This window comes from Acanthaster planci, linkage group LG06 (assembly GCF_054643075.1).
Source record: "Acanthaster planci isolate LZ-2023a linkage group LG06, COTS_SCS, whole genome shotgun sequence".
In the NCBI taxonomy this organism is placed as follows: domain Eukaryota; kingdom Metazoa; phylum Echinodermata; class Asteroidea; order Valvatida; family Acanthasteridae; genus Acanthaster; species Acanthaster planci.
This window is the reverse complement of record NC_141782.1, coordinates 16,037,943-16,065,940: the sequence shown is the minus strand read 5'-3', so window position 1 is coordinate 16,065,940 and position 27,998 is coordinate 16,037,943. Positions and strand designations below refer to the sequence as shown.

Below are 27,998 nucleotides of genomic sequence, written 5' to 3'. Positions count from 1 at the left end.
GAGCCACTAAAGAAAAGCTACAAAAAGTACGGGAGTGAAAGAGGCAGATTTCTCACAAAACAAACACTCCAACTTTCTGGCTTTGGTTTTTATTGACAACTTCTAATCTTCCCTGAACTTGGCAAACATATGAGATGATAGGGGTAATTCAGAGAGCTTAATGCTAATTCTTACCTTTAATTAGGCAAGTTTCACTTGCATGTTAAACTTTTGGGGTTGAAGGTACAAAATTGGCAGAAAACATTAATGAGCACATCGTACAAGCCCAGTGTCACTGGACTCAATATCCTACAGCCATGCGCATCTAATAATAGACAATTCCCAAATGTTAATGAAATATGAATTAATGTAAAGTGCAACAATATTTCAAGAAAATCACAAGAAAATTTGTCCTGATTGAAAGTTAATGATATAGGACCCTGTGTATTTTCAACATTTTCATAAAATAATCTAGCTTTTTTATATGTCCATTCAAACATCAAATTTGATAAATGTATTGAAATTACCTCTGAATATTACTACATGCTCTTCTCTTTCAACTCACTCTGTTTTTATCTTTTGATATGAAAAAACACGCAGTTCTTGCAGAATAATAAATTCTTCAGCCCAAAGGTTTGTGCATGGTGATTACCTTTTCAACAAGAAAATTATCATTGTAAATACAAGATGAACCAAATATTAAATGATTGTTTAAGACATCAAGCCTATTTGGCTTTAAAGAAATGTGGGTGACCATCTGTTTGACAGTTAATTTTACAATGTACATGTGTTAAACTGTTTTTCGTTGTGTGCTCGGAAGAAGGTCATAAGCGCTTACGACCTTTTGCCGGGAAGCATAATTAATCCCAAAAAATTTTCCCGGCAAAAGGACTTATGTATGCAACTGTTTTATTCTAACAAAATATAAAGATTTCTTTGCAAATAGGTCCAAAACAATTTCCGAAGTCATTTGATAAGTTGTTCAGAGGTTGCTTTTTGCACAGCCTGTGTTGATTTTGTAGTTAACTTTGTATTTTTACTAAATAAAGAGTGTTTTTCTTACGTCCTTTTACCGGAAACATTTTTTCTACTGTGATCATGCTTCTGGGCAAAGAGCGTAAGTGCGCTTACGACCTTTTGCCGGGCATACGACATAGTTGCTTCTTATTGCAATCTTTACATCAAACATCCCTTCCTTATTTCAGCACACTGTTGCAATACTGTTTGTTAATATATTCAACAACAAACACCCTTTGTGCACTTCAAGTTATGCTTACCTTACCAAATGACCAACCATACCAACGGCAGTGGAATGATTTCCAAAGTGGGGGGGCTATTTGTGAGACCATCAGGCATCAGCCATTAAAGGACCTGTCAGATGGGAGGAGGTACCTCTAGGTAAAAAAATTGGGGGGGGGGCAGCAGTAGCCATCTGCCTCCCCTCACTTCCATTGCCAATGCCTACTATAGTACCAATGCACAAGGTGATTGATAAAAAAGAGTGATTTGACCATTTAGTTGACTGACTGACGGACTGACTGATTTGATTTGATTGACAAACTCCACTTACTTATTGATGAATCCACTGAAATCTGACAGAGTGACTGACCTGGCTAATTCATTGATCAAATAATTAATTCCTTGAAAGACTACTAATTTGAATCCATCATTTACCAACTGACTCAGCAGTGAGATTGGAGGAAAATGAAATGTCCAGGAAATTATCATCAGAGGTTTTGAAGGCTCCACAGAAGCATACGGTATGTCGTAGACATTTCCATTTGCCTGTGGCACCTTTCATATATACCAGTACCAATTTGTTGTCTTCTATATCAACTTTTCCTGACTCAGGAATTTCCACATTCCTGAAATCAGGACAAATCCTGATGAATCTCACCCCTGCTGACAATAACAACCCTCGTGAAATAATTAAAATGTACTACAGAAAGGTTAAACACACAAAGCCAACGTTTGTGTAATGCACAGCAAAAGCAACCCACCTCAAGTAAGTAAAACAAAAAAATCTTAAAATACTCTCTTCACACTTTAAATAAATATTCCAATATTACTTGAATGTATATATGATATACAGAATAAAGCCAAAAATTCTTAGTAAATTATTTCTGTTCATGGAGCCAGATGAGACACATTTCTGGATGGGGTGCCGAGTAACAATATGTTTGTGGGTACTAAAAGTACTCCTTTGAAGGTATGACCAAACTCCTGACCCTCATAATTTAAACATGAGGATAAAATCCAGACATGAAATCACTGGAATAACCCTGTGACATGTAGACATAATCTGTATTGAAGAAGGATGTATTTCTAAATGGCAGGGCAAATTTAAACATACGTGTACACAAGTCAGTACATACACAAGTCTCCTGCACAAAATAATAATGTCTAATGCTGTTTCACATATTATGCTCCCTCTTTTACACTGCAAGTGTTACACCCTCCAGTGCATGACAGTGCCCTATAAGAAACATTATGGTACTCATTATAATGAAAGTATATCAATTACTTCTAATTTTGGTTTACAGCCTTCCAAACGCAAGATCTAAGCAAGAAGTACCTACGTGGCAGGAAACCTTCATGCAAAATCATCTTTATCCAAACTCAAGTGAAAATATTCCGCCCAATTACACTGTATCTCTCATTCTTTCCTTTAAAGATGCTTACACGTATTTCAGTTTAACAGCTGTATTGATACCACAAAATAAAACATACTTTGTCTTCACTAGCATAAATTCTGGTGAACCAATGAAGAATCTCTTTTTACAAACAAAAAATCACTTGAGTATTGAATACTTCAATGGATAAATATAGTTCCTGTGACACTATTATATAAACCTTTTTTAAAACAAAAATCAATCACTGACCTAATTTTACTCCAAAAATTCCAGTCTCTACATAAGGGAACAAAAACTGCTGCAACCACATGTATCAGGAATGCTGTTTTCAAATTCAAATGAAATATTTTAAGCACTGCAAACTCCTCAAATGGCGACATTTAAATACCATGCCAAATGGTGTAAAACAGGAAGAAACACAGACTATCCCCAAAAACATTTCGGAAAGGACGCAAACAAGTAATGAAGATGAAGAACAGCAAGGCTTGATCAACAAAATGAAGAATAAATATAACAACCATGCTACTAAAAAATTCAAAATGCTTCATTGGAAAGATAAAGTACATGTAATTGTTTTGCACTGTGTGACACACCCAACAAACCTTGGAAAGTCTGATCATATTGCAACTTTGTATTTATCCTAGGTGCAATGACTTACGTGTAATTCCTAAATACCCAATGTGATAGTTTAGCCATTCCTACTGGTCGAGAGCCTCTCATGTGGCTGGTCTTAAACAGTTGGTAAAACACAGATACCGGTCTTAAACTGATGTTTAAGACTGCCTCAGGGCATTAGATGCATCCATCATCCATTCTCCAGAGCCGGTCTTGAACAAATGCAGCCAAGCACGTATTTATTTCCTTTTTCATAAGTTCCTCAGACAGTCTCCCTATTTAACAACTTGCAACTCAACCATGTATTAACATTGATAATACCCACTCAGAAGTGAAAATGCCTGCTGCGTAAATCACACACTGGCACCTGGATACAAGACAGTTTAATCAATTCTGATTGGTTATGAAGTCTGTGTGCACGTGGCTCACCACACACCCACCAATTGGACAATTTACACAAGGAATATCAGAATATTCCATAAAATGGACGGGGAAGCTCAGGAAAATAAAAGTAAAATTCTAGAACAAAATCACTGGAATTCCATCATATATTGACTTCTTTTGACTCTCTGACTAAGAGGGTATTTACAAATGGGAATAAATATGTGCTTGGCCGGTCTAAACTAACGCTTAAGACCAGCTCAGGAGACTGAATGCTGATAGCCAGTCTTAAATACACGTTTAAGACCGGCCATGCACATATTTATTCTCTCATTAATAACTTTTATAAAAAGCTTTTGGTGTTCAGTTGAAAGATTCTTGTATTGGTCTTCCATTCCTTTTTTTGAAACAAAAAATGAACTGTGAGCTTAGCATTTGGATGTCTGTTCAAACTCTTGAGCTGTTAGTCGAGTATGCATGCTGAAACCTTCTCTAGTGTTTCAGCACAAATTTCAACCAAATAAAGCACCTGACGCAATATTTGCTTTTGCTCATGTTAACAGATCAACTTTCACTTTCTCTCCTCAAGGAAACTCATCTCACAAAAATAGAAATATAAGTTGAGTTGTGGGGCTACATGATAACTATACATATCTTTTCCAAGCACAGGAAATTTAAACTGTTTCTTGCAGTTTGAAAGGTCATCCTCCTAATGTTCTGCATTACTACTTAACTCCATTTCCGTGCACTTTTCCGCGATAGTGCCTTGCACAAAAATCTTTGATCCGGTCCATGGCAATCACTGTTTTTTCTTTGGGCAGAGATGTGACGATCCTCACAAAGTTTGGGTACTCAAAACACTGGGGAAGACAACCAAAAACATGTCAGGAAAGGAAGAGGAAGTTGATTCATTGTGTCAGACAAGAAATAGGTTTTTGTGTCAACTGTCAACTGAGAATGGATTGTGGCAGCATAAATTAGGCCTTGTTGTATACAGTAGTTCTTGGCATATTGTACTGATCTAGATTGTCTCAAGGACTAGACTTTGTACAGCAAACATTGATTAAGTACAGAGATCTGGCAATTAATTATTGATAAAATTGCTGGATGTTAACCAGCATCAGTGGTTGTCACTGCCTTCGATAAGCATAACACCAATGGAAACAATGTATCCAAGTAAAGGACCTTTTCACTAATAAATTCATAATTATGCAGACATGCACACAAATGGCCTTGGGGGAGTGTGCGCAAGCCACTGAAAATGTACAACCGGTGCAATTTTGATCAATCTCTTTGAGGTTTTCTGGCTTTGTTCATTTTTTTCTTCAGAAATCCCATTAAATCATTTTTGCTATAAAACAGCACGAAAGGCGACCGGCTTACATACGGCAATCTCGTGCGCATGCGAAAAATTGCACTTGTAAAGTCTCTTTACAGGGCACCACAAATCCCACTTAGATTAGAAACTGAGAAAAAATGATTTAATGAGATTTTCTGAAGAAAAAACTGAACAAAGCCAGAAAAACTGAGAAAAAAATGCCCACAATCGCACCCCTGTACGTTTTCAATGGCCTCTTCACACTTCTTGCCACCAAGGGCATTTGTGCGCATGCGTGCATAATTATGAATTTATGAGTGAAAATGTCTATTTGAGCAGGCTTTGGAAAAAAAACTTGCCATGACCAATGGGTAGTAGAATGAAAATATCATTGTCTTTTGAAAAAAAGCCTGTTTTGGTCTTCCATGATCCAGACAGTACTGAGACTAACATGTTCAGAGAGCTCTGATGAAACATCTCACCCTGTGTTCATATCCTATTGCTCTGCTCAGGATGTGATGAATTTAAAGGTAGCCTTGTTATCATTTCTAAGCAAGAGACCCTCACACTTTTCTAAAGCTTCCTTTGACTGATTTGCACACAGTGCTGCATAATTTTGCAGTGCACATATATTTATCAAATGTACCCTGTTCAATAAACGACAATTCAAACTTTGACGTATATGTCAACACCTGCTGATAAGTTCCTTAGTCTTATCTCTGAAGAATCCCCCCATCTGGCACATTCTAACTGATTCACATCCTGTCGGATAATGTGCAGGGGCAAACATTGTCAAAGAAGGTTTACCCAAGTCAAGGCAAATACCACAGATGAGGAGCAATCAGACAAACCTTTCCAGGGAGACAGAAGACAGATTCCTCCTCCACCAGCCTGGTCACAAACTCCATGTCACTGCTGAAGCCATCAAACTTATCCATGTCTATACCGAACTGCAAGATACAAATACATAAATTGGACAGAAATAAAGCTTGATCTGTGGACAGGCAAAAAGAGGTAGGCCCTATCCCTTCCCCAGTAAGGTGCATTCGGAATGAAACTGGAGAAACTAAACAGTGTGTTCTGGTAACTGAGATTTTGATTGTAACTAAAATCTGAGAGGCCAGCATGCTGAAATGCCAAGAGGTACACAGAGAAGTTTGGACTTGAATCTCGAGTCCTCAGCAAGTATCTACTATGGTGCATTGATTCAAACACTTAATACCTACTCAGTTGATAGGGCCTACGTAACTGAGGCTTGACTCTAAAACACCAAGCACTATAGTATCAACTGGGACTCTAACAAGGACCACACTACACAGTGCAATATGGGCAAATTGAGCAAACTTGACTAAGAGGTAGGATTAAATATGCAATTTTGCCTCATCTCCCGTGTGCATATTTTACTGGGCAATCTTTACTTGTAAGACTCTGTAACTACATGTATATCACCTTATGTATGTCTCCAACTGTCCAAACTGGTAAGAATTTCCGTTTTTCAAGGTCATCCTCCCCAAATAATTCCTCAATCCTTTGACAATATAAAAGTAAGCCTTCCATGGGCTGCAAAGGTAATGTTGGACTTATACACACTTTAAAGTTTGAAATAGAAAGTTTAAAAAGTTTAGAAGTCTAAAAATTTTGTGAAAAGAAAATGTAGAGGCATCCTAATAGTAAGGACTGTCCTTTACTGAATGATGGTTACAATTGTGGTTGAGGGGCAGCCTTTTGGAGAGTGGCTGCACTGCTGGGAATCAAAAGCCCCACACACTGCATCACAGAACAGAGAACCAAAGCCATACTTTTTTTTATAATGATGTTGAACCACATTTTTATTAAAATTTCAAACATGCCAGAACCCACTGCTGCTTAACCATCTGTCTTTTACTCAAAAATGTTCCACATTGCATGACCAAGAATGTGCCAATAAAACTCACCCCAAAGGAGAGAAAAAAAAAGTTCAGCATTTCGGGGGAAAAAATTAAGAGCTAGAGAACTTTACCGCTGCACCTACCATGAAATACATGGCTCCACATGGCATGACTGGAAACAGACCGGGAGTATGTGACAGAGCGTCATAAATCATCTCTGCATTTTCCTGTACAGGGTGAAAATTGTCCATAATTTAAACATCAATTAAAAAACAACATTTCCATGACGGCGAAAAAAAGCCAACATGCATGATCTTTACCAGCTTTTTAATGAGGGCAAGTCCATTCAGTGAAAGCTGATCATTTGGGGACCTCACAACGAAGAAAACAATAAGGAAATGTTCAGTTTTAGAGGTGGGAGGAACATCGCAGATAAATTTATCCTGGCAATTTAAACGCACAGATTCAGTTAGGGACTGAAAACCAATGCATGTACAGACATCAAAACGCAGTGTTGGATATTTTCCAAACTGTGTGTCCCTTCTGTCTGTAACTAAATATATTTACAGCCCAAGAACGAAAGGAAACACCAGAGACTTTCTATTTACTTCTCAAAAGTCTGCATGTATTTTCATAAATTTACAAGTATTTACACTATCTCGTCAGTGGGTTATTTTCGGCCGATCAAAGCATGCATGTACATAAGTCTCCACTTTCTTTCTTATTTGTCATTTACACGTATGTCACCTAAAGGCAATTATTACGCTGACTTCATACAAAACTAATACAGAGCTCTCTTTATTACAATTTTAAGTTCTATAATTCTCTGTAGTAAGGGATTTAGATTCAATAAGGATATAGGGACCGCAACTCTTTAGAATCTGGCACGATCCTTGGAAACACCACAGCCTCCCGGGTGTCCTACGGCCTCTTTGGTTAGCTCTGGGTTGGATCCTCCTTGGTCTGAGTAGCTTGAGCCCCAATAAATCTCAGTATCTTGGGTTTGGTCCCTCAACTTCAAGCCATAGTTGTTTGGTTGACAGAACTGCTGAATTTCTTTCTTCCGTGTGTTTTACAGCCACAATGCTCATAAAATATCTTGATAAATCAAGCACTCATTTTGAAGTGCAGTCTTTCGATAGATCGCTGATAACAAAGTCCGCTGTAGCTTGCTATGCCTGGTGGCTGAAATTCATGCGATCATACAGCAAATACACACGTCTCTCTTCTGTCGAGATCTGATCTGGTCTGCCCTACCTCGATTCATCCAACACCCTCACACATCCAAATCACACATGTTTCCTTCCAGTTGGCAGAACAACTCCTTACCAACTTTTGTACAGCACCTGGATTTGTAATTCTACTCAGTGTTGTCACCCTTGATTTACACAACCATGGCTATTATCAATGCTGCTGCGAGAGACAAAACAAACCGCAAAGCTACCGAAAAGCTACTGACTACCAAAAAGCTGCTGGCTGCAAGGACTATTACATAACGCGCATCCGGAGTAACAAAAGACGGGTTCCAAAGTGATGCAGGTAGTTTTATTGGTGGAAACTTCTGGGCTTTACCATTTCCACGAACGGGGATATACAACAACCTTTTTCACACAGTAACTACCGTATTTAAAAAGACACTTCTTCTACTATGAAGACACGTATCCATTTATTGGGGGATTCCCCTCCTTTAGCATTGCTGGACTTGTCCAGGCCTTACTATCTCTGAAATAAAAACAGGAAATGTGACTAAACTGGGATCGCTGTCGCCCAGTATAATGCCATGGCCTGCTTTCAAGGTATCTTGATCAACGCCGTCAGATTGAGAACTTCATTCAATTCCAAAAAGGAATCCAATTGAACTTGACCTCCACTGAATAGGCTAGGGTAAAGGGTTCACTTCCTGGCTGATGAGGAGACTTCCTCTAGCCTCAGCATTTGGCCAGTAGTTTTCCATCAGGGTTCATTCCACTGCCTAAATGATCACATTTACAACGTGTGGGAACCAGGACTTATGGGGACCAGTGAAAAAAAATTAAAATGTGTGTGCTGAATGGTTTGAGTAGGCCGACATCCTGGAACATTAAAGTTCATAAGCACCCCGCCCCACAAATGGTATACGAAATGAAAATTCAAGTGAAGTGAAGGGTACAAGATTTGGGAGGGGGGGTTTTTATTGAAGGATACAATGCATACATGTTGTTTTTAGCCCTCTAATGATTAAAAGCAATACTTATCCACAGTGTTACAAGGCAGACAATAAAACAGAGCCCTAGCTGGTTATCCGACAAAGATGTTTTGACTTCATCAGACTTGTATTGAAACTATGCTGCTTGTGTGGAGTGCAAGATAACACTTGTGAAGGTACTAAGAAATATCAACTCAGGCTGGGCCATTCTTTGCACCAAGCTTGTGATCACTTGTGCATGTGTGTCAAATAAACAAGACATAGGCCTACTGTGACCCACTGATATCAGGTATGCAGATTAAAGAAGAAACTTACTTCAACTGGAGCACATAGACGGTCAGAAAATGCAAAAAAAGTTTCTCCCTTGGAATACTTTTGTCACTAATGATAACAACTGGAAGAAGGCAATATTGATCGATTGCACCCCACCAAGTCAAGTGACCAATAGTGGGTGTCAAATATCAACAAACACGGCGTCCAATAAAAGGCAAAGAGTTTCAAAATATCGTTTACCAAAGATAAAGCCAACGGTAGGTACCATACTCTGGCTACTGATGTACTGGGTACTATACTGTAACTAGACTGTATTATTTGCAAACAACGCTCAAAACACACACTGCTAAGAGCACAATCGATCCATTATCACTTAAAAATATTGGGTGATGAAACTTTCTGTTGAATTTTTGGTGATGTACCAGAAATGTTTATATCTTTGGCATTGTATTCCATTTACATTTGACTTTTCAGGCACAATTACAAGTTCTTGGCATGGTGTAGGCAAGGGCAGATCCATAACCAAATTTTTGGTATGGGGGTGGGGGCAAACCTGTTTTTTTAGAGGCTCAAGAAAAGTTTTACAAATTTTTGTTGCTTTTTATTTTGGCCATTTGTGGCCTTTGTTAGAGTTAAGGCTCAAATTTGGGGTGTTTTACACCCTTTTGCAAGACAAATGAACTCATCTCATTATTTAAAAACAAAATTTTGGGGGTTAATTTTTGGGGACAGCCATATCCCCTCCCTAAATCCACCCTAGGAAGTCCAGCTTTCTAAGGGACTGTGGCCATGGTATCTTTGTTATTTTAAAAAGTTGTCATTTTCGGCCAAAAAACCCTGCACCTGGGACAAGTCAGTAGTGGAATAACACTGTCCACAAATGGTTAAGATGGAAAGAAGAATTATGGGCAGAACCAATTGCAATTTTGGAGCCATTCTCTCTCACCTGGAACACTTTCATACTTTTGGTGTAAAACTCCTTGGGAGTGTCTGAGAAGATCTTAGGTAGTGCAGCCTGGATGAGAGTGCAAGGACCAAGGATACGTGTGGCCAGGTTCATCAAACCCTGCCGAACCTACAAACATGACAAACAAGCAAACGGCACCATTCAACATACTCCATCAGAAGCATCACTAATAAATCTCATGGAGTTTGGAAATTCAATATTGGGTAGTTTATGTAGTTTTTGCAGAAAGTGTCAAACCTGGAAGGATTTTCATGACAGTTCTGGTCATGCTGGATGATATATTATTGTGATCTGCCAATCTACATTCATGGGGCTGACTGCTTAAAAGCCATCAAAGTATTCCCCCGAGGCTCTAGCAGTGGACGTGTTAATGTCGTAAAGTCCCATTGGTGTCTGGCAAGACTCCGAAGAAACAGTCATTTCCTGAAGTTGAACTTGGCAGCTGTACACAGCCTTTGTTGAGCAACTGCGGCTATGTGGTTGGGACTTGGATCATTGCAAAAGAAGTTATACAGTGAGGAAAAAATATCAAACGTCCAGTACTTGCAGTGTTTAGTATGATTCTAAACACTGGCTGATATATGTGAGCCCTGCATCTTGACTTTTCCACACATGATGTTTTCTGAACAAGAATCGTACCACTAACAAAAAGGTTAAGGCTCACAGTTAACTTCCATTTAGGTCTGCATCAAAATCAGCCTGTGAATGAATCCTCTGAGAGTTTATTTGGTAAATTTCACTGATTTGGGGCTTTTTCTTTTTCTCCCAGCCAGAGACTCACCTCATCCTTGAAGGCATCCATGGGGTCATGGATCAGGATCCAGCCTAACCTCCAGCCTGGGACAAGATACCTGAAACCATGACAACCACAGGCTCATTAGGTTAAACCATAAACAAAACCAAGGATGTTTGATTTTGACCATTCCTGAAGCATGTATATAGCCTCAGCTTGGGACAGACTTTAGCTGACTTCAAACCTCCATTCATAAATACCTCAGACAGTCTCCCAATTCAAAGAAGTGCAACTTTGATAATGCCCGCTGAGAAGTGACAATGCCCACTGCATAAATCACAAGACAGTTTAATCCATCCTGATTGGTCGAGAGTGTGCGCAGCGGCTTGCCAATGACACGCATGCCAACTGGACAATTTGAATGGGGAATATTCCATAAAATGGACAGGGGTGTTCAGGAAAATGAAAGTAAAACTCTACAACAAAATCGCTGGAAATCCATCACATGTTGACTTCTTTTGACTGACTAAAAAGGTATGAATAGGAACTACTACATGTATGAGCTTGGCTGGTCTTAAATGAATGATTAAGACAAGCTCAGGAGATTGAAGTCCTCGTCTGTGGCTCGGGTATTAGTCGCGTCCATTTAAGACACGTTTAAGACTGGCCAAGCTTGATTCATTCAGAATAAATGCTGGCACAATGCATCAATAATTGCAATTCTGAAATGATACAGCATCGTGGTACAAAAAATGTGAATCGTGATATCTGGGAAGGGGATAAATTATGATAAAAATAAAGTTATGTTTAATACAAATTTTAAATATAAATATATTTATGAATTATCCCCTTATCAATGCTGTTTCCACAACTTCGATGCTTAAACCTAGTGGCAAGGCTCTGATATTGTCTCTTAATCCTTAAGGAATCATCTGCAAACACAACTGAACTTTACAATGGAAAAGGATGACACTGAGCCAGTAGCAATTAAAACTGATGGTAACATCTGCTTTAACATGTAAAACAGTTCTTCATCCAAGTGTCCATGAGAGAGCCACGGGTCAATGTACATCCATAAATGCACTGTGTAGCATTTGAAATGGCACTAGATGTACATGTACAGCAACTTGTTACTAATGATTAATCACATAGATTAGTTCCACAAAAGTATTCATTCCACCCATGCAGTCCAATAAAACATAAAACAAAGTTTACATTTTTGAATTTTTTACATTAGAATTTCAACATCATCTGCTAATGGTACACTGGGAAAAATATGAAATAAGTTAAAAACACCATTTAAATAGTAAACTGTAGATACAACATGTTACAAGGGACTCTGCCTAGCCTGGCTTTTAAAAATGTTTTTATGTATCATCCATCTTGTTTATTGAATCCATACGGTAAATAGGCCAAGTTCTGCCATCTGGATGAAACTTTATTCCATTTCTGTGCTACTTGAAATGAAAATAACCACTGCGAACACCAACAGCAAATAAAGTTGACAACGGGATATTTGACAACAGATAATGCACACCTAAATTTAGCTCTGTGTGACCATTCCTCCATGGTGTGACTGATCACAGGTTTGATTGCTTATAAGTATATCTGCCTATTAATAGTCACATGATGTAACTACTGTGGGAGGTGGAAAAAGGATCAACTGATATCACTTCATGTATTTCATATTTTAGCACATTTCAAAGAGCTACCCAGCCCTTGAAATGAGAATTACACACAGGAAAGTTTGTTTATATTACATGCGAGGTTCAGTCCTATCATTTGGACTACAAGTTTGATAGTTTGGGACTTCAAAAACCGTAAAAGTCTCCAAACTAGAAATGACTAAAAAAAAGAGAGACTAAAACACACCAATGCAACATTTCTTGAATGCAATGCGAGTAAAGTGTGTCAAAAAATGACCCCCTTCTTCCTACATTCTTTCCTTGGTCAAACCATCAGACTACTGAAGAGCCCTCAATTCTCAGAAAGCTGGATGATGCACCAGTCTAGTCACATGATTCAGTTTGCAATCATTTGGATTTAATCTTGGGGGTAAAATTATTGGCAAAAATGTCTCCTTTAAATATGAACAAGAGCTAAGTCTCAGCTGGCAAGAGAGAGGGCATAAGCTTTGCATAGAATGAAATGTGGAAGAATGCTGTCGGCTAAAGAGAGCAGATAAAATAGCTCAGTCTGATTTGGTAACATCATGGTACTTGTTTCAATGGCTTCCATACCATGGGACATCAAGGAGATTTTTTCAAGGATGGGGGTGGGATAAGGAAGGTCAGACTTTTTTGGGGGGGGGGGGGAGGAAAGCATTCTGCATCAAACTGATAAACCATTAACACTATGGGGCAATTCTGAGGTATTTTCAAGCATATTGGTGATTTGCATCTCCTTTCCTTGCTTTTATTTCATTTCTCTCATTTTTCTGTTCCTTTTTTCCCGTTAGTTCATTTTGAATTTACTTTAAGGGGCAAGTGTCCCCACTACCCCCCCTCCCACGACAACCATGCCCCACACCTTTGCACTGACGTGAGTTAATGCTTCACCTTTTGGCAAGTCCACCGCACGTCAGTACTGGGACACTCTTGGCAACAGAGGCAACCGGATGGAAAGAGTGGCCTGGAAACACCATCTCAGCATAGATCTCATCAGCCAGGATGGGCAGCTGATATCTCTCAGCAACTGGCAAACAATCGAGAAGTACATGTTTAGTTCAGTTCACATCAGTTCAAATCTTTTATTTTTACCAACATATACGTGACGGCAAAATGTTCTTTTTTCAGTGGCTACAATGTATTTATTCACTCAGAATATAAAATAAAAAAGGACTGGTTACAGTAGCCAAAAAATCCTCAAGAAACTTCCTACATATCAACTGAGGCAAAGAGGAAAACGCATACATGTACCATAGGTATCTACAAGGCTAGGATCAATATGATAACGTGGCAAGATGAGCCACGTGGACCAGAAGACAGTGCCACAGAAAATGGCCTGCAGTTTACCTCATTGATTATTCATGAGGTTTGGTAGAGTCTCTCCACCTGTTGCATGTGCATATAAAGAGCTTAATCTACTGGGGAAAAAATTTCTGAATACCAAAAAGGTGAAACATGCAAGGGAATAGAAATACACTAAAAATATGAAAAAAAATCATGTCACACCTATTTGGGCAGATAGAATTATGGATTATATTTAACAGTGTATGGATGGTGGTCTCCAAGAAGCAAGAGCTTGTCGAGTGAAGACCCCACTCTGTAAGGTTATTGGTAACAAGAAGTATTATGATTACATGTAAATCAAAGGGACTCAAACCTCCAATAAACATTGAAAGTGTGTGATTGTAATAATGAAACATTTGATTCACAGCTGCACTAGGTCCATGGCATGCCAAAGGAATGAGACGAAGGGAAGGCAAGGTCTACTCAAGACCTCCAGGTAGCTTTCAAATGCATTAATTCAAAACCAGTCAATCACACTTTTTATTCCATTCATAAACGTGTAAAAATCTCTTTCCTCTTAAAGTGCAATCAGTGCCCAAAAGTACAATTTCTGCAATGATCTGTCAACTTTTACCTCATGTTTTGTGAAATATCAATCTAGACAAACGTACATGTGCCTGCCAGGCAAAACACTAAAATCTCCACACATGGAAATCAGGGCATGGCATGCAGTGCGTGATGAGATGCAGACCACAGCAGTGCCAGTGTAGAGAGAACTTTTAACCCTATGAATGACAGGCCCATTTGCTGTATTGTGCATGCCCATCTTCGGTAGTTCTAGGTAGATTTAGTGTTTAGCTTTAGGTCTTAGACAGTTTTATCATTTGTTGAAAACCATACGTGATGGGTCTCGAGCAATAGGAATGCCTGACCTGTCAAGGCATAAAAGCAACTCCTCGTGATGAACAGTGGTATTGTGATAAAGTGACAAACTTACACAAATACATGTATTTACACATATTGTTCAAAGCACTCAGTTGATAGGTGCAAGGTTCAAACATTTTATGGAAACTGGCAGAGAGTACACAGAATTCAACGAAGAAACAGCAGCAACTGAATACTACAATGTGCGTGATGTTCTTGTCTTGTCTTCTTAAATGAACATGTTGAGAGAAACACTTACTCCTGCAGATATCTTCAAGATGTTCCTTCGTGAAGACTCCCCCGCACGGGTTGGAGGGGCTGTTGATTACGATGCAAGCTGTCTTGTCATCGATCAAGGACTCCATGTGCTCTAAATCTGCCTCCCAAGACTTCTCCGGCTGCAAAGAGAGCATGCACAGACAAGCGTAATATTTACACGTACACAGCAAAGCAGCTGTGTACCTCGGGTTGCTAGTTTGACTCTAGGTGAAAATAGTACGTGTCAAAATATCAAACCACATAATAATGACTGTTTTTCTCATCAGACTCTGATCTACAGTAATGTAACTCCATAATGCTGCTCTAAGCAATAATTTCATGCACCATTATATGTATCTCCACATGAGCAACATTGAAGCAGCTAATCATCTGTACTGCGGCCAATTGCCTGTTGTAAAAGTGTTCATTCAGTGAGTGTTTGACACAAAAAAATGCATTGTTTGTTCAAAGACATGGGTGCGTAGTATTCATAAATGCTTGGCTGTTAAGACATGAGGGAAGTGAACCAAAAATTACATGCACATTTAACATAGTGCAATGCCATGAACTTCACATACCAGCAGCTTATAACCCCTGGGTTCAAACTGGTAGGACCCAGCCAGAGTGCGATAGATGGAGAAACCAGGCAAGGGGACCAGCACATTGTCCCCAGGGTTGGCAAGCACCAGGAGAGCTATCTCTATGGCACCAGAACATCCGCAGGCCAGCACCACGTCCTTGGCAATAGAATGAGTGTGTAGTACGTGTATGTTAAATGTAATGTGCAACTGAACACATATCAAACAAAACCCTGTCTCAAATCAGAAGACAGACTGTACAAACAATATCAAGATTCAATTGACGTATGTATCCTAATCACCTAGGATGTACGTAAAATTAAGGGGATGTACAGTAAGTGTTCATCTGTTGTGAGAGAAGAACTTCTAAATCTACGATAAAGTCACTGCTCCAGTCAATTGTTTTTAATAAGTTTGAACATTTGACATATTTTTCAGAATCAAGTTTGGGGAGACTTAATTGGCACTGATTTCTTACTAGTAGAAGCACATGTAACAAGGCCATGTGATATACTCCCACTTCTTGCAACTGTAGCAAGGTATCACTAATTAGAAAGGAAACACTGCATGCCAGTTGAGGTCAAAGTATACAAGCCCTTCATAAAAAGCCGAGTTGTTATGGGGTCAACTGTTGACCATACATCCTTGCCTGGGATTAACTGGTTCCAACTGACCTACAGAGAAATGACATTCCAATGACCTGCAAGAACTGCAGGGTTGCTGTAGTGTGAGTGGATTTTCAGGGCTATATGTGGATGTACATGTAGTTTGTCACTGAGAAAGTATAATATTTCCATCAAAAAGTAAAACCAACTGTTTCCTCAAAAAACTTTTCCTGAAAATGGCACGTTTCAGTTTTACATATGTGTACTTGTACATGAATGTTGTTACCATAAAAAATTCACTCAAAGTGAAATTTAATTCCTTTATACAAAAGAGAATACTGAGATGAAAACTGAAAGCATGCCCAATAAAAGTGCCGAAGATTTCACTTCAAAAAGAGCAACAAATTATTACAAAGTTTATGACAGACTGCTGGAATACGTACAAGCACAGCTGTGGTTTTATTGGGATCTGACATTTTGTGCAGTTAAAAATATGAGAAGAAATTATTAATTTACCTTTGACGTAAGTGGCGACTCTGGAATCGAGAATTGTTTGGCAACTGCGGCTCTGGCAAATTCCAGCCCTGGAAAAAGTACATTTAACATTCATAAGCTATGTTCTTAAATTTAAGATAAAAATATGTACACCAACTGTGCGGCCTTTGCTGACACACACGTACAAGGACATATTTGAATGTGCTACCTGCTGCCCTCTGCGCATTTTCACTCTCAGAGATCAGGCACTCTCAGAATGCTGCAGGGGGTGGGACCCTGCCATCAAGGGCGGATGGCAGGGGTGGGAGGGGGCAAGGGGAACCATGCCCCCATATAACATATTTGGGGGAAAATAATGAAAGAGAGGCAATTTGGTTTGTTTTATTCCCTTTCCTTCCAAAAGCATGTACGTGTAAAAAGACCCCCAAATATAGCTGTATCAACCAGAAAGGTCACAAAAGGTTACTTAGAAACTCAAACTTTTGGGGTCTCAGCCAAACACAAGTTTAGTTCCCCCCCAAAAAAAAAAATTAGTTCTGGATCTGCCCCTTGCCTGTCACGGACACCTCCTCTGCCTTTCCCCAACAGAGTTAGCGCAATGCTGGGTACACTGTGACAGTGGGAGTTCATTTCATTGGCAGATGAGGGGGGCACAGATGATGATGATGATGATCAAAATGTCTAACTTTGCCTATTTCATTTCCCTATCCTTCCCAAGTTTAGCCTCAACCCTGAGAACGGCCATGAAAAATTTCGTAAAGAAATTCTCAAATCCCTCCCCAATGTGTGAGCGGGTTAGGTATCCTGCCTTTGTAACATGTACCGTGGCACTGCAACCCACTCTGTACAATCTTAATCTTCAGCAGTACTGCCAGAAAGGAGCAACAGATGTGTCACCTCAGCAGAATGCTGGTATAGATTGCAATATATGTGTGCAGCAGTTTTGTCAAAACCATTGTACATCTGTGCATATAAAACTTGATTAAACAAATGTATTAAAACTGAAATTTACGTTGTAATTTATTATTACAAGTGACTATTTTCCCCTAAAAGGTACCACTCCCTTATTCAGTACAATTGGAGTGACGGAAGCAATACCACTTGCAAGAATGGAGAAGTATTGCCTCTATCGCTCCAGTTTACTGCAAAATAATGGTGTGGCAAAACAACAGCATGACATCACAGGTGGAGGTTAATCTCAGATGTGTACAGGTCTGTGTTTGTATTCAGCAAGTTTTTGATTTTAATATGCAGGGTTCCAGCAAAGTTTGTTGATTTTTACGATTACACACAGAAGCTGTATTTCCAATACTGAATACCAAAAAACAATGTTTAAGCAAAGGGAAGTCCAACAATGGTCTGAAAGTGCACACTGCACAGTTTCATAAATTCAGCAACTTTAGCTCAGAAAGCTTTGAAAGGAATGCATGCTTACAAAATAATAATAAACATGTCCACTTTGCCAAAAAATGGCTCTCAATTTACGAAGACTGCAAAGTCAAAAATACAATGTACAGTTTAATCCACTGGACAGATATGATTCCTGGAATACTGAGATGAAGTGATCTCCAGTCCATCATAAAAATGCTTCCTTCTTAGGAAAAATTCCATGTAATCAGTGTTTCAGTTAATAAAACATGCAGAAAAGGATATGTCAGACAGATGTTCAGGTTCGTCCTTTACCAATTCCTGTTTCTTTGTATAAAAAAAAGATTATACTTCTGTCCTTACATTCACACATACATAAATTCATTCCATCAAGACAATGAAATGCTTTATTTACTACACTCAAATGTTTCTGTAGTTATTCCTCTTTATGCAAGTACCAGTATTTAAAATGATTATGAAAACATCAAATTATTTGCAGTACCTCGCCATGCTGTTAAATTAACATACTTTTTGTACTTGTATTTTTTGTCGAAGACCACACCTGGATGAATTTGTCTAACTTTCTTCTTCACTGAGGAGAAATGGCTCCCTAAGTCATCTTCGGAAACACACATTTCATTTTTTATAAACTATGTGTAAATGAAAAAAAAATTAACATCTGCGTGACACTGATCTCTTTTTGAGAACACGGATGAAGTGCACAAAAGAAGTACTCAGTAAGTAATCTGCTGCAATTACTAACAATCTGTAGGCTATTAACAGGAAATGCATGGTTGCAACAGTTCATGCAAACCAACATCTGGCCCTAATTGCTCAATTTGTGTGTCGGGGTATGCGCACAGATTGAAACAATCTCTCATTTTTGCATTTTATATGCATGAATATGGTAATGCAATTCACATCAAACAGGTGGGGAACCAGTTTGGCAAGCAAGCTAACAACCTGGAATGGCTCACAGAATAGGTTAATCAGATCCTTGCACTGAGCTCCCAAAAGGATTCTGCGACATGAATTTTACAGGGAATTTACGCATGTAGTAATAATAATAGTGCATTCATAGGGAGCACCGTCGCTAACAATATTTGTCATTCAAAGTCACCAAAATATTATCATTATCCCTGGGCTCACATCATCTAACATCCCAGAGATCATCCAAGGTCCCTGGGTAGCATATATATATTAGCCTGATATAAGCCACAAGCGACAACCTCACAGACACCCAACTGTTTCAGGATGGAGAGAGGCACCTACATGTATGTGGGAAGTAGCTTGCCAAAGGTCACTGCACATAAATTTTGTATGAATTTTACATATTTTGTGCAGCTTTCTTCTCCTAAAACCAGTGTTGCAGTCGAGTCCTAAATTCTGAGTACAGATCTCTGAGCACTTTAGGGACGAGTCCTGGGCCAAGTATAAGTACATTAATACATGTAGGAAGCAAGGCTTGCGGTACCGAGAACAAGTACATTCAAGTCCAAGTACTAGACTGAATCCGAGTACCAACATCCAAGTCCATGTCCGAGTCTGAGTACACACTTTTACAATACATATAAACAAATGAAATTCTAAAAGTGAACACATACATGTATACATAAATGTGTATCACTTAAAACAAACCCTGCAACAATCGGCTTTACCGAGTAGTTAACACTGTGAACTTGTTTAATATTTGTGCCTGCTATCCCACTCCTCTCCAATATTCTGTTTTTGCTTATGCCCACACATTCTGCACTGTGCTGCTTTTGCCCTTTACTGCTGAATTTTTAATGATCCCCATAAGCCCATTTTATACGAATAGGCAATTGCTGACATATTCAACTATGGAAAAGCTACGAAAAAGTGCAACAAAACCTCGGCTCATATCAGCACTACAATTTCCTACAGTAAAAACTGTGGAGGAGAAAACTAGACAAGCAGAAAGTTCCTTGTATCCAGGGCACAATAAGCATTATATAGGCCCTTTGTGTTACAGACTACAGAGTGAAATTGCTGCGTTGTGTTTGAGTTGTGTTCAAGGTTGAGTAATGCAATCTTCACCCATCACCTGAAAACATTATCGATAAAAAGTGAAGAACTCAAATTTTTTCTTAAGTACTGGAGTCGAATACTGAGTACCTACCGGTATTTCAAGTGTCGAGTATGTACAATCTATACATGTAAATGTATACTTACTGACAGAAACTGCAATTAAGACAGCTATAAAACAATTTTAACGAATTTTTTGATGAAACACAATTCAACTTTCTTTCATTGGTCAATTGTAGATCAAATAAAATCAATTAAGCAACACTACAAAAAAACAACAAAAAAAGAATAGGTCTAGTCTGCAGTTGATAAAATACAAAGAAAATGTGATGTGTGAATACAGACTTTCAGTCTTGACATTTTAATATTACTGAGAAGCATTTTATTTAAATCATGTACTCGTATGTACAATGTATTACTGCCTTCATCAGGTGTTTTTTTTTATTCACTGAAAATGAAAAGAAATCAAAATGAATACCAATGGAGCATAGCGGTACCATTGAGTAAATGGTGGACCTTACTTTTCAAATTGCTGAAAGAGCAATTCCTGAATGTGTGATTTTTAACACTGGATCAGAACCATAAAAACCACACACGCTGAAGTGGCACCCGCATTGTTCAGTTTTAAACTTCCGGTTTGTGAATAGAATGGGTGAGCCTCAAGAATGAATAGGAACAAGCTAGAAGTACCCTTATCAACCTGATCTTCTAGACAGGCTCGTGCATAGTATGTACAGTCACAACAGAATCACAACCAAATGACTTTATGCTGGTAGGCATTTGAGTTATAAAGAGAAACATCGACCGAGCTAACAACATGAAAGTTACAAATGAAAATTTGGCTTACAACCAGACTTCTGTACAATGTTCCAACCAGATGAACATGTATAAGATCATCAGAGACTTCTTTCTGTATGATGTAATGTGCTTATGGGTGTAGTTTTACTTGATATGTATGGGTACTAATACATGTACATGTATGTACCGGTAGGCCTACACGTGCATGTATACATGTACTGGCCTTAAGTGATATCCATGTGCTCCGGAAAAATGTAAAAGCAAATACCCCGAAAAAACATCAGTTACACTTCTTCTGAGGCAATTTCTGCAAGACAGAAAATGGGTAATCTAATGCTAAATGCTTATAATGTTGGTGCACTATGATAACATAAGTTCTAAGCAATATTAGAAAAAATAGTTTTGTTTGGTTGTTTTCTTTAAGGTGATTATCGTGACAAAAACAAAATAAACAAAGATGGTAACGGTCAAGCAACACATTTGCTACAATTAACAAGGTAACCAGATAAGGAGACCAACTTACATGGCCTAAATTTTCATACAGCTCGTCTCTTTTAAAAGATCAAAAACATTTCATAATGTGTAGATTTATGCTGTTCAGAAACTGACAAGTAAGACATAGGCATCTCAAAGGCCTTGGGGCCCCTTTTAAGAGCATTAACTGTCTTCAGCATCACAGGAGTACCTAGTGCATCCCTTATCAAATTTCATGAAGCACATGATAATGACATCACTACATGTTACCACAGTGATGGGGGCAGAGATCCTTCTTTGACGTCACTCAGTACAGAGACAGTGAATATTAAACTCTCTTTTAAAACGGTACGAGGGAAATCAAAACAGGAAATGCAGTCCTTGAGGTTTGCAGACAGATAACGCTGAAAGGTTTTCAAAGCATGTAATTTGATGTAATTTTCTCAACAGTGTCAAGATTATTCTGGCCTTCTTCATTATGCAGCCATCAAGGGGGGATTGAGAATCCAAATATTTAAAGCCCAAGAGTCTACATTTTGGGGCCCTTTTTAACACTTTCGGATGAAAGGGGAAAGGAAACGACCCAACACTCACCTTAACCTCACTATTTTCCAAAAATTCCTTTGGCTCCTTTTGGGTGCATGGGTTTTCTTTTCAATGAAATAGGGCATGGGAAGTCCACCTTCTCAAAAAGTGGGGGGGGGTATATACTCTATCCTCCCCATCCACCCCCCCCTCCATTATTGCCTTGTCTTCTAACAATCTATGAAACTCAACCAAAAAACAGATTGAATCAGCCCATTTTGAAAAACTGAGGCTTTTTTGTGATACCGAAAACACTAAATGATGATCTGATCGATCAGTTTCATGTAAAATGGTAAAACCACATTAATAAATACACAAAAAGTCAGTGTTGTTAAACCCAGGTCTTCCTGTTTCCATGTACAGCGGTACCAGTGCTGACTCTCCCTTTAACAATCCCAGTGAGGCCTGCGCAGTCATTCAGATGACTGGAATTTTCCACTAGCACTTCACATGGGAGCCTTATTGATCTCTTTTATTCCAAGGACGCAAAACCACCAGGAGAGTATGTGTTCATTATAATTCCATGTACTGATCAATCCACAATGCCAGCTTGGCAAAAAAAATCAAACAATGGCCAACTAAAGTGAAGAACCGTTACATTCTCTGTGTGTAAATATGCTACTGGCCTGGTCTTGCGGATCTGTCCACTCCCTTTTCACGAGAGGCCTAATCTACATGTATTCCAGCTCTTTCCCCATGAAATCCTGGACTTCATCAATGTGCTTTACAAGGTTTCAGTGCATTTTAGTGTACCAAATACACTGAATACAATTGGTTAATAATAATTATAGAATTTATTCAGCACAAACTCTATGTCCAATTGTGCTGTTCGCACATTCAAAAGAATAAACATTACCATTATTTATTTATTTATTTGGCCATTGACAAGAATACGTACAACTCTAAATAAAAGACATAGAGTGTCTTATTTTGCCATGCAAAAAAAAAAACCAAATCCAAGCTGGCCAGGATTGACAAAAGTGTACCTACATGTACATGTACAAACACTGTGGTTCAAAAGCATGTCGATCCAAACTTGAACTGGGAACACAAAGGTAATTTTTAAAAAAAAAGCAAAACAGAATAAATTTTATTAAACAAAGAATACAGCAATCAGTTGGTAAATTTCATAAAAATAAAAGTTGACAATTTAATTTTTAAACTGAATATTGATTTACAGATTACTGAATGCACTGCTACACCAGATATACGTAAAATTCTAAATAAAAACTAGGCATGCCTCAAGGACATAAAAAGTAAGTTTTACAAGTGACTGCGAGTTCAATTAATACAAGTGACTGTCAGCATTATTAATTAAATTAAAATTCATATAAATTAATAACACCAAAAAATCTGCAATAGATCTAAAGCAATTTGAACAAGATGAGTTTTAGCAGTGTCTGGAAACAGTTTAAATCACAAGTAAAGCATTTTCTTATGCTTTCTACTTGCAAACTTCCCTGTCTTACAATTCTGTACAAACACGAAAAAAACTACAGTTGACCGCAATACATAAACAGAAACAGTACAAAAATACATATATAATGAATATGAATAACCTCTAGAAATCGAGATTTGGAGTCAATTATCCTGAATCTTGAAACACAAATCACACCCCCGGTCAAAAACATTTATGTGTGGAAGCCAACGCTATCTCTCCTTCCCTAACATGCCTGAAGATGGCAGCAGAGATGGATGGTATTTCACCTTGTGCTGATCTAATAAACAAACCCACTTCTTACAGAGGATGAACAAATTAAAACTCTCAAGCTACAGTACTAAAAGGAAGAGACAATACGAAATAGCCCTTCATGTTCAGAAACTGATGAATAAACAGCACTTCTCCCACCTATGCCGAAAGAAAACTCACCTAAGGCGGGCCCATATCCATTGTTCTTTGTGCTGTTGACAACATCGCACAGCGTCTCGCACATTTCTTCACATGCGGACAAATTGCCAAATAAAGTTGGGTCACCTGCACGCAATGTACATGTAAAAAAAAAAGGCTAGTGAAAGGGTTGTTAATAAACTCATTTCCTGAAGTCTCCCAATAGGGCAACCAAGCCATGTGTGTACATATAATCCCATGTACAACTAATGCATGTACATGTACATAACTCCCACGACAGGCACCACTAGCTATTCGGCCCACTTCAAGGTCAACCGGGGAAAAAAATGAAATATGTTTATCTTTTTTTGTGAAGTTCAACCAACCCTACATGTGCTTTAGCATCCTCTCAAAGATAGAGACAGATACGAAGGACATCTTGAAGAGTATTACCTCTGTGTGCCCTCAACCCCATGGAAAGATGCTAATGAGTTTGTGCACATTCAGAGGAAAATATGTCACTTGTACAATGTACATGTACAGTGTACATACTGTACATTTGTACTGCAGGGTCAATACCATACGCAGACCAGTCCAAGCACACACTTTGTCCTCCACTGGTGGCTCTCTGATGAGAAGGATTGCACTTCACATTTTTCTGTTGTTCCTTGCCATTACCGAGTACCAGCTGTAAGGGGGTCTATTGAGCCAAAGAGTGTCATCTACATGTACTGTACCATACTACATGTACAGTGTACATAATTCTTTCAGCTGTGGGCACACACAAATGTAAAATACCTACTGTGGGACCCAAACCACTGTGGCTATGCATCAAAATCCTTGAATTCTGGTCCCAACATTCCTAATGAGAGAAAAATTTCCAAAATTTGGTGGCATCCAGTACAGAGTCCATGGACAATCGGTTGTCACAGTTTGTATATCAGCATTTCCCACAAGTCACTTTATTTGCTGGTGGGGGGTTGGGTGAAATGCAGTTTCTGTCTGAGTCCCTGTCCCTCTGTCTGCTTGGGCATCCTTTCCTACTGCAGGTACTGTGCATGTTATAGTTGAGACCTGGACAGAATTCCATACGCGGATGCCGTCAGACATCCTGCCGAAAAACCCAATGAGACCGGTCTGAAAAGTTTTGTTTTCTAAAAATATACTTCACCATTTTCACTGCTAAATTTTACATTTTAAGACATTTAATTGCTTTCAGATGGCTAAGAGGTCGCTACGGGTAAAAATAGTGACGTCCAAATATGGAAGTCCTTCCTTGAGACTGTCCGACTATAGTTTGGATGATCTCAACTACCTGTACATCTACGTGGAGTGCTAGTGTTATCGTCGTTGGGCCAGCCAAACTATGGTAAAGGGTGTGCCTTAGCATGCACAATCATCATTTACGTATTTTTATCAGCAACAAAATCAATCTAGCTTCTAATTGCATTAAGGATGAACTGCCAGACTAATGTATTGTCAAGAAGAATTCTGTCAGGTGTGAGCTGCAAAAGCCTAAAGAGAATACGGTTGAGAATTTTCACCAGAAGTTTGCAGACTAAAGTTGGGATAGCTTAACAGCATGTTTTTTTTCTACAAGTAGCACCTTCACCTACAGTTGGCCGTCAGTACAAAATGAAATGAATAATTCACAAAGTGTTAAAAGTCCCAAGCAGCTATCATACCTGATAATAACATGCAATTACTAAATACTAAATGAAAATACAACCCCATTTAAATTAATTGGACAAATGTCTATTTGAACAAATTTGAAGTTCAACCAAAAATCAACCAAGCCAATATTTCTGCAAACGTTTGCTACCCATACAAGTTGTAGGCAAAATGAGAATGGTCTACAGCTGGGATCAAAGATCATATAACACTGTTAAAAAGTATGTCTCGTAAAAACAAATGTTTCGAAAAATAGATCACAGAGAACGATCTCTAAAAATAAAATCTCGTAAAAACAAACTTGTGAAAAATATATCTCACAGAAACAAAATTTGGAAGAAAATGTATCTCATTATACAACCTTGGAAAAATTATACTTCACTTTTTCAATATATATATTTGATGGCACTCCCGGCTTTAGTGCTTCTCCATTCTCTGAGGATACATCCCAGGGACGGGCATCACTACTTCCATCCAAAAATTTATATAGCTTCATAAACTGTGATATTTGTTCAGTAAAAGAATAAAACCAAAAAAGAAATGGCACACATAAAAATGAAAGCAGCAATAAAAAAGGCATCAAGTTAGATAGCGTTTAATACCTCCAAAGTCCATGTAGCTGCAGTACAAAATGGTTAACATTAATAACAGTAATATTTCAAGCAGGTCATTTTCGGTAGCTGATAACTAAGTGTGTTTACAGTTTAAAAGTCAATTACATGTGAGTTGTGAAGTTGTTTATTAACCGTAACTGAGCCCTCTACTGGTCTTTTAGTACACTCAAAGTAAACTGGAGGGATTAACAGGAAGCGTGCGATTTGTTTAGGTCGTTTTCGTCAGGAGAATGAGAGGGTGCTGAGTAAATGCTTGGATCTTTTTCAAGAAATGTTCGTTGTATGGTCTTAAAACCATACATGTACATGTAGGTCAGAAGATTTAAAGAAATATGCATCAGTTTTGACAGCTTTTTAGGGGAAGATCTATCTGTGTGAGAAAGTGGAATTTTTCCCGAAACGTAAATGTACCCCAATTTGACATAACTAGGATGCATTCAAAACCCACAGCATTGCGAACCCAAAAAATGTCATATGCCTCCAAGTCACTTGGAGCAGTGGGTCACCTCCAAGTCACGCAGAGTAGTGACTTGGAGTTTTTCTTGGAGTCCATGGTGATTTCACCTTTTTGCAGGTTTCCCCAACTCACTCCACAACATGGCGCTATCTGCCCCGAGTTGAAGTGCACTCTCACCGGCAAAAGAAAGACAGACTGGTTCAAAGTTTTCCAGCAGGGTTCTTGCACATGTTCAGCGTGCATGTGAAGACTGTACCTTCCAGAAATAATTTGTTGCACGTAATTAGTGTGCTACGTGTAAAACGCACATAGACTTGCCCACCTATACAGTGAGTTTGTACAAGAGGACTGTCAATTTGATTTTAAAAACACACCCTCTTTTGTTCCCGCTTGGAGCGGATACGATCTTTGGTCAGGACTGCTCCATATATAGTTGGAGCACTATCCATGTCATGTACACTCACCCAGTGACAGGGATATGAAGTCTTTGTTTGGGTTGGGCTCTAGTTTCATGCCATCTACGATAGCCCGAATGGGATTGTGAGTCCTGGTGGCCATGTCCGAGGCACGGACGGTCCATTTAGACCTCTTCCCATTCAGCAGTTCTGCCATCTAAAAAGAGAGAATTACATGTACATGTTGGGTTGCAGCATGCAGTTCAAGAACTATGCTGCATTTGCTTTCAACTGAATATACTGTATTCGCGGGTTACCCAATTTCATATTGTATACATGTACACTGAAACCCTTCATGGGATTGTGACAGGTGATTATGGGGGTCGGAAGGTAATCATAGAATAAATTCCGGTTCTTTAAATTTAATGTTTTTAAATGAATACACTCACGACGTTGAGGAATCTGACTGAAATTGGGTCCCACGCACGCGAATTTGACCATCACGCCTGTGGACGTAAATTTACATCACTAACTCCCTCAGTTCAAATGTTGACAAAAACAAAAAATTCCAGATCCTAAATATAAATCTCTAATTATTGGTAGGGACCTAAGCCTATTACTGATAAATCAGTAGCATTTTCACCATCACATTCATAATCTGCAGATCATCGTCACTGCACTTCGCAATGAATGATGTCATGCGTCGCCATGAATGTTAATACCGGAAACAAGACCGCAAAAATTCCCCAACTCTTTCACAAAAATATCAGAACGATAGAACGATCTAAATCAACAAAAAGGTTCTCAACACGAATAACAACGGAACAAACACGATTTTACCTTAAACTGAGCCCAAATAATTGTTAGAATTCCCAATATCACGAACAGAGTACGGCGAGCACGTTGCTAGCTTGCACTGCATTTCCCGACTACGTAATTGTGTTAGCATTGCGAGGCCGGCCGCCGGCGCGGCGTGCGTGGTACGACATCGTGTTTACT

At 38.8% G+C, this 27,998-nt stretch overlaps 1 protein-coding gene across 1 annotated transcript; it reads right to left on the bottom strand.

Moving 5' to 3' along the window:
• Positions 1 to 67: 67 nt before the first annotated feature.
• Positions 68 to 27,998, bottom strand: tat (tyrosine aminotransferase). Its single transcript, XM_022241902.2, has 12 exons — positions 27,840 to 27,998; positions 27,069 to 27,216; positions 23,905 to 24,009; positions 16,785 to 16,852; positions 15,664 to 15,822; positions 15,087 to 15,225; positions 13,511 to 13,646; positions 11,001 to 11,070; positions 10,199 to 10,327; positions 6,938 to 7,021; positions 5,778 to 5,876; positions 68 to 4,468 (listed from the first exon to the last, which is right to left on the bottom strand). Exons 2-12 carry the CDS (start codon positions 27,214 to 27,216, stop codon positions 4,334 to 4,336), a joined length of 1,272 nt encoding a protein of 423 aa, XP_022097594.2. The 5' UTR covers positions 27,840 to 27,998; the 3' UTR covers positions 68 to 4,333.

Bases quoted from the DNA above. Each gene is read 5' to 3' on its own strand.
- tat (XM_022241902.2), bottom strand. From the start codon at position 27,216: ATGGCAGAACTGCTGAATGGGAAGAGGTCTAAATGGACCGTCCGTGCC. The intron at 7,022-10,198 runs GTGAGAGAGAAT...CACCCTGTACAG, and splicing joins AAAGTATGAAAGTGTTCCAG to GAAAATGCAGAGATGATTTA. The intron at 5,877-6,937 runs GTAGGTGCAGCG...TGTATCTTGCAG, and splicing joins GTGGAGCCATGTATTTCATG to TTCGGTATAGACATGGATAA.